Below are 8,234 nucleotides of genomic sequence, written 5' to 3' on the forward strand. Positions count from 1 at the left end.
TTTTCTTTAGGCATTGACCTGTCTGAGTGTCTGCAGTATCCAGACTTCAGTGTCGTAGTCCTTTATAAAAAAGTCATTGTTGCCTTTGGCTTCATGGTGCCCGATGTGAAGTACAACGAAGCTTACATTTCATTTCTGCTTGTTCATCCTGAGTGGAGGAGAGCGGGGATTGCCACATTCATGATCTATCATCTGATTCAGGCAAGTTCTCTCTGCTCATGATTTAATCCTAACTTAAGTGATGACCCTTTCAGGGTTTCCCTGGAAAACAGGAGGAGGCATGAGGCTGAGCTGGCTTGACCAGCATAGTCCAAGCAAAAGGAAGCCATTGGTCCCAGTCATGAGATTACGGAAGCACATGGATAAGACCTCCAGCCCCTAAAGTAAGGTTTTATTCTTAGCTTCAGAGAAGCCCCTATGCAAGCATGAATCATAAAAGAAGCCGCAAAAAATCGCATGTGAGGCCGTAAAGCACTCACCCTGTCTGTGCTGACACTGCTCTGCTCTTAGAGTAAGTCTCTCGTGACTTTGGAGAGTGGGCATACTATCTGTTTATAAACATTTTATCACAATTGAATCAGTAAGTAGTAGATTATGAATGAATGAATGAATGAATGAATGAATGCAAGCAATAGGTTTTTTTTTTTCTCCTGTAAGCAAAAGATTGTTTTGTTCTTTAGGCAGGATGCTGATGTGAAACTCTGGTTGGCATGGGGCTTACTGTGTCTTAGTCAGGGTTCTACTGCTGTGAAGACACAGTGACCATGGCAACTCATATAAAAAGAAAGCTTAACTGGGACTGCTCACAGTTTCAGAGGTTTAGTCCATTATGCTCATAGCAGAGAGCATGCATGCTAGCATGCAGGCAAGCATGGTAGCTGAGAGTTCTACATCCAGATCTGATGTATCTAACAGGAGTAGAGAGCCCCTGGGCTTGGCCTGCAATTTTGAAACTTCAAAGCCCACCCTCAACAACACACTTCCTCCAACAAGGCCATCTTTCTCTCACAGAGTGCTCTGCATGTCTCTGGCTCTTTCGTTAGCAGCAGGGGCTGAAGTAGGGTGGGGTGATGACTCAGAAGGCATCCTCGGTGCTCAGTGTGAGGCCTGGAATGGAGGATGCGCCTTGATGGCTCTGCTCTGTTTATCTTTATACTGTGGGCACTTTGTACCCCAAAGAAACTGTAAGCCCAAGGGCCCACATAAGGCTCATTCTGTAGTACTGGGAATGGCTGTGGTTAGCTGTCTGTAGTGACTGTCTAAAACCACTGTGGGCTCAGTCTGTATAGTACTGGTCATGGCTGTGGTCTTGGTCATGGCCGTGGTTAGCTGTCTGTGTTGACTGTCTAAAACCACTGCTGTCACCTATAGAGGCTTGTGTGCTCATACCATGTTGCTGTCCTTGGCACAATAACTGTGCTCTCTGTCTCAGATGTGTTCGAAGTCACAGTGAAAAATAAATAAAAAAGAAAGGAACTGTCCGTTGTCATCTTCTTCTGTGTTCCTGACAGCCAGAATCATCAATTTTAAGGACTGCAGCAATTTGATTCCTTCCTCATTAAACACGTTCATACCTGTGTGGCTAATTAAAGAATCTAAAGACATGCCTTTGTGACCACAGAAACATCTCTGCCCTTTTTTTGTAAAGACAGAAGTCTCAATTCTGTCGGATATAAAGGGACCTACGGACTTAGGAGTATAAGATAATTCAGGCTTTATAATTAAAAATTTAGTACTTTTAAGTTATGTATACAACTTTGATTGTTTTCTAGTATTTCTAGGGAAGGAATTATTGCAGGCTTTAGAGATGGTATAGCTGTCATCTATATAAAAACTAGAATTCTCATTTTCCAGTTCTTCAAGGTTGTCATATTGTTGGTACTGATATGTCTGATATTTAAACTTAATTGAACTATAAATACAGTAATTATGGAGGATGGAGAAATGAGTCAGTGAGAAAGAGCACTTCCGCTGAACCTGATGGCGAGTTTAATTCTGGGGCCCATATGGCAGGGGTGAAAAACTGACTTCCAGTAGTCCTCTTACCTCCAAGTTGTGCAATGTGGTGTGCATGATCCCACACACAAACTACCCAAATTCACAATAATAAGTGAGCAAAGTGTCACTGGAATGATAAAAACAGCTCTGGAGAGATGATTGGCTGTTAGGAGTACTGACTGCTTTTGCAAAAGACCTAGGTTTGGTTCCCAGCACCAACATGGTGGCTTACAACCATCTGTAACTCCAGTTCCAGGAGATCTAACACTCTCTGATCTCCAAAGTCTCTTGCACACATGTGGTACATGGACATTCACTCATGCATATAGTAAAATAAAATAAATAGTATAAATAAATAAATGTCATATAGTGGAGTATCCTAGTGGCCTTTTGCTTCGGGGTAGAAACAGCCCTGCAGAGCACGGGAATTCCTTTAGACTTGGGACCCACAGCTCCGTGGGGAGCACTCCTAGATTTTCAGCTGTTGGTAAGTGCTGCGGTGCTCTGGGCTTCCAGCACTTCCATGCAGATGCTACCATGCTTCAGCTCCATTCTGTTACCCCACTCCCTTCCTTCTGAAGAATGCTTCATTTGCTCATTCTCTGTCTGGCTCGATGGCTTCACCTTGTATTCTTCTACTTTTGGCAGACGTGCATGGGCAAGGATGTGACTCTTCATGTCTCAGCAAGCAACCCTGCCATGCTGCTGTACCAGAAGTTTGGCTTCAAGACTGAGGAGTATGTTTTGGATTTTTATGATAAGTATTACCCACTGGAGAGTACGGAGTGTAAACATGCATTCTTCCTGAGGCTCCGACGCTGAGATGAACTGTGTTCTTCCCAGCCAACAGTGGATGCTGTCAGAGAGTGGGCCTCAGCAGCCGTGCAGGCCCTTATCCTGGAATTGGGCCCTGGTCTGTTGTGGGTAATAGCCTCCACATGGTCCAGCTGCGTAAGTGAAGCCAGTGGTACAGGTAGACAGTTCTTCCGTCCAGAAACCATCCAGCAGGCCCCAAGTGGCCTTCCAGCAGTATCTTGGACTCCACTGTACACCAGACCCAAGCGACTCTGTCATTTTCTTTCCATACAATGAGCACAGAAGAGCTTCTAAGCTGAACCATTTAAGAATGGGCCTGCTCGTCCTACGTTAAAGCTCAGGAAGTATGAAAGGTTAAAGACTGCCAGTGCTCTCACTGTCCTGGGACGAGAGGTTATGAGGCATCAAGAATGATTCCAATTCTGTTTTCAGCCTGTGCTGTGCTGTCATTGAACCCCAGAGGACTTATGGGGCACTGAAGTCCTTTTGTCTCTTGCTGACCTTTGTCCCAGTCAGGAAGAATATACTCAGTGTCTGTCTCCACGCTGCTTTACTTGATCTACCTGTCAGCATCTCCTTCAGGGACACTGACCTGGTATAAGGAGTTTACTCTTGGCATGGCCTGGGAAATAGCTTGAGAGGAACAGTTGAGCTTCCCGGGCCTTCTCATGCTCAGGACAGTTGCAACACAGGAGTGGAGGTGTGGACTGGTACAGGCAGACCTGGATGGCCTGTCCACCTCATGAAGCTGCTTCCTGTATTGCACATGTTGGAGTTGGACTACAGGTATCTTAAGTGCATTCCAATTGCATCAGATATTCTCCAATAAAAATCCTTACCTGTGACACCTCACAGCCAGGGCTTTAGCCCAGTCATTTGCACTCAGCTTGTCTTTAATTAGGAACAGTGGCTCCTCTTGCTTTGTGGATTCTGACTTGGTTTGAGAATCCAGAAAGGGCTGAATGCTTTATAACACACTGGTTTGCATGTGTAAAACTCCCCTGTGCAACACTATTTAGATCCTCTGCTCATAAGCCCTAGCTGCAGCTTGAATTCCTGTGTTGATGGGAGCGTTGCTCTCTTATCTGGAACAATAGTCAAGACTGTTTCTTTGCAAAGTCAGCACAGCACCATCTAGAAAATGTGTCTTCGTGTTTTCTTTCTTCCTCCCAAGCACTTTCTGCCTTTTAAAGGCTTCTGTTGATAACGAGTTATAAGCCCTGTCTTAGTTACTTTTTTGTTGCTCTGATAAGACACAGTGACCAAGGCAACTTACAGAGGAGTTTATTTGGGGCTTACAGTTTCATGACCATCATGGTAAGGAGCATAGTGACAGGCAGGCACTGGAACAGGAGTTGAGAGTTCTCACCTTGAGACACAAGCATGGAGCAGAGAGAAAGCTAACTGGGATAGCATGGGCTTTTGACATCTCTCAAAGCCCATCTATAGTACCATGCCTCCTCCAACAAGCCCACACCTTTTAATCCTTCCTAAACTGTTTTTACCAACTTTCAAATATATGAGCCTATGGGGGCCACTCATTCAAAACACTACACCCTATGAAGTAAATTGAGAAAGCCTTCCCAAACCTGGAAATCAGCTTCCAACTGTCTTAGGTAGATGTCAAGCACCAGTGTGACAAAGAATGGCTGGAGGGGACTATCTGTGATAGTGATTGCTTTAATTTCTTTAATTAAGTCTTTGCCTTTCTCTTTTATATACTATAGCTTTATCTTCCCCATTTTACATTTAGAGATTGATTTTTTTTTCATGTATGTGAGTATTAAAAGTAAGTGCTGGTATCGTGATTACAGTCAGGACCTGTTTAGGTAGGTATCTCTAACAGTCACAGATAATTCTAGTATTACCTCACGTTGATGCCTACTGTCGGTCTGTATTAGGTTCTCGATAGGAACAGAGCTGATAGGAGGAGTACACACACATATGTGACAGAAGCATTTGTCAATTACTATTACATACAGAGGAAGACTTACTAGGTTTATGGGGTGTGATCTATATAGTCTGACAATGGCTATCTGATGATGTTTTGAAAAGTGAAAATATAGTAGTTGTTCAGTTCAGAAGGCTGGATGATTTTGTAGTTCCCACTTGGTGTGCAGTCCTAGAGGAATCCTGGAGTGCTGCCAGTCTATATTGGCATCCTGAAGAATTGTATTTAATATTGGCCACAGCAACAGGATAGACAAGTTTACCACAGGAGCACCCAGTGGTTACCTCTAGGTGTAGTCAGATAATAAGATTATCGATCACAGGTTCATTTCTCCTTATTCTGACACACAGTCACATCTCCTTACATCATGCTTAATTTACAAATGAAAACAACAACTAGGTCATAATTCTGCCTGTCATGATATGTCCCACATATCGCTGCAAACATATCACATGTTTTAGAAAAATGGCAAAGTCCTTTGAAGAATTGTTATCCTTTTAATTATTATATTGATTTATAATACTTAACCACTGATGTTATCTCAATGTTACACTAAATGACAATAGAGGGAATAACACAGATATCTGCTTACTTAATCTGCGTGTCTATATGCACACACACATTCTTAACAAAACAAGACAAGCACTTATCAGTTACAATCAGTTTCCCATAGTCTAGTTAAGTGAATTTCGTACGTTTAGAGGCCACATCTGTAAAATGAATCAACAATACCCTCCTGCACAGGGTCAAGAAATCTTAAAGCAGTGGGGTGTATGTAGCCCCATAGTAGAAGCCTTGGCTAGGGGGTGCAAAACCAAACACCAGAAGTCAGAACTTCCTCTCAAAGCTTAGCAGACTGATGTCAAAGCAGCAGCAGTCTTCCTTGCTCTGACTGCACCTGGAGAGCGAGCTGTGCTCAGCACTGCTCCTGCCATGGCTGAGTGGAGGCAGTGCTACCCCAGACGCTGGGCCAGCAGAGCCAGCCTCTTGCTTTGCCTCTTGCTCTGTTCACTCTTCTTCATGCCTAGAACATTTCTATTTATCACAGATTGAATGTCACGTCATACCACCTCCTTCTCTCGACCTGGATAAGTGATGGAGATTTAGAGCTCTCCATTGTATACAGAGTTCCCTGTGTTAAGAGGACCCCTGAAAAAGTAAGTAAAGCTGGAAAATTTTGGTTTCTTTGAGCTGAAGAGGAAGATGGATAGTAGCTTAGCCAAGAAGCTGGAGGGAGGCCTGGGTTTGCTTTCTAACCTCAGCTCCTATGTACGGTCTCCTTAGTCCTGTGTAAAGCGACCTTCAGCTCACCTAGGGGTCCCATAAGTAGTGAGCATGTGAGCTGTTTCTAGCCTCGTACTGCCCACAGGGTCAGGACTAGGACGAAGATGGAACCTCCTGCTAAGGTTTCCCATGCTGCCTGGGTAGTCAGTGGAGTGGGCTATGAGGATCAGGTAGGCCCATGGAAGCTCTAGTCACAGCCTCAAGTGCATTGCATTTATAGAGCTTGTACGTGTTGTGCTGCCTCTAGGGAAACCACTGCACTGTAGCACAAGCCATGGCTATCAAAAGGAAAAAGGGAACGGACTGAGAATAAAGCAGGTGGAGAGGCAGCAAGGCTCCATTGCCCTGTTCTTCAGTTCAGGTAGCTGAACTGTGTTAGCCACACTGGAACTCCAGCTAGGACTTGGCTTACCCTAGCCAAATTTTGTCAATATTTCTTTTCCCTGGCCCTCCACTCACTCTGACTATGTCCTCGATGCCTGTGCTCCCTATAACAGACCACATTATATGATATTAAGAGATGGGTTTCTCAGAGATTGTGAGATCAGGACAACAGAGCATGGTATGTGCCAGTAACCCCAAGGCCAGTCCGGGCCGAGACTCTGTCTCAAACAAACAAACAAACAAAAAACAGAGATGGGTTTTCCTTTTCACTGTGACAGACGACAGCGGGTTGGTTCTGTCACTGAAGCAGTGATTAAGCCCTCCCCAGACAATACATCTCAAACATGAAGCTCCTACAGATGTCTGTGGCTTCAGTCACCCAGTCTGGCATTTTGTTCTAGGACACTTGCCATTCTCCCTTGGGTAGCTCTCAAGTTGCTATGTCAGCCTCTAATTGCCTTCCTTCTATCTACCTTCAGCCCAGTGCCAGGCAGTTGAATTTATTTTTTAAAAAATGCACACACACACACACACACACACACACACACACACACACACGCACGCGCGCATCACAGTTAACATATTTGTACTTGTTTTTCCACCATGGATTGGACTTTTTACTTATGTATGGATTCCCAGAAGTAGAGTTCTTAGGTCAGAGGTTGTGTACATTTTTATTGCTAGTTTCTAACTGCCAGCAATCTTCATTTATAAATTAAGGTACACACCACATCTGAAAGCTGCCATAATTAGAGTCTGGGAAAATGGAGGTAGTGCAGTCAGTGAAGTGCTTACCATACAGCACGAGGACCTGAGTTCTAGCCTCACTACCAATGTAGTAAGCTGACTGTAGTGGTGCACACTTGTGGACCCACAACTGGGGAGGCAGAGACAGGATGGGGCTTGCAGAATAACTGGCATGGCCCAGTGAGCAAGCTCCATGCCAGGGAACAAGGTACAAGCTCAGTATGTGACTCTAAGCCAATGGTTCTCAACCTTCCTAATGTTGTGAGCCTTAATACAGTTCTCCAGGTTGTGGTGACCCATAACCATAAAATTAGTTCATTGTTCCTAATAACTAATTTTGTTAAACTAACTAATTTTGCTGCTGTTAAGAATTGTGGTGTAGATAACTGACGTGTGACCCCTGTGAAAGTGTTTGACTCCTGAAAGTGTCAGGAGCCACCAGCCCCAGGAACTCAGCTTTTGTCAGAGAGAGCAGAGGGACCACCCTTCATGTCTCTTCTTCAGGGAGAAGCTGCTCAGTCTTTGTCCCTTTCCTCCCGGGTCAGGACAGTAGGACATGGCAGAGACAAATGCCCTTGATGGCAAGCCTGTGGCCCTGATTGGTTTCCAGGATCTAAAAGATATAAACAGATTTGAGCCAACTCCTACAAGTTGTTCCCTTGATTTCCGTGTATATGATACATTTCAAGTACATACCTCCAAAATAAATGTAATTAAGAAAACCAGACTCCTGGCTTGTGATACTTGTGACACAAAAAGTCTGTAGTCCGAGTGCAGAGGCAGGCAGACCTCTGAGTTTGAGGCCAGTCTGCTCTATAAATAGAGTTCCAGGCCAGCTGGAGCTGCAAGCAGGGTTGAGACCCATCTAAACAAATATAGACTTACTGCTCCTGTGCTCCAGAAGTCGGAATCCTTGTGAGAGACGTAGAAGGCCACATGGCCAAATGATGTTTGAGAAAAGCAGGTCAGAGATTCCCTGGGCCAGAGACCAGGAGGAGGGGAGTTGTGAGGTGTGGAGCTGGGCGAAGGCTACCTGTTGTTGGGAGCCAGGTAT

The 8,234-nt window shown here is 44.6% G+C and overlaps 1 protein-coding gene across 1 annotated transcript in view; it reads left to right on the plus strand.

Annotated features, from left to right (window-relative positions):
• Kat14 (lysine acetyltransferase 14) overlaps positions 1 to 7,903 on the plus strand; it is a 44,794-nt gene extending 36,891 nt beyond the window's left edge. Inside the window, exons 10-11 of the mRNA XM_031372102.1 lie at positions 11 to 201; positions 2,647 to 7,903. Coding sequence (XP_031227962.1) covers positions 11 to 201; positions 2,647 to 2,820 — 365 coding nt within the window. The 3' untranslated portion in view covers positions 2,821 to 7,903. The remainder of the gene's footprint in view (positions 1 to 10; positions 202 to 2,646) is intronic.
• Positions 7,904 to 8,234: the final 331 nt, after the last annotated feature.

Source organism: Mastomys coucha, unplaced genomic scaffold (genome assembly GCF_008632895.1).
Source record: "Mastomys coucha isolate ucsf_1 unplaced genomic scaffold, UCSF_Mcou_1 pScaffold15, whole genome shotgun sequence".
NCBI classification, from domain to species: Eukaryota; Metazoa; Chordata; class Mammalia; order Rodentia; family Muridae; genus Mastomys; species Mastomys coucha.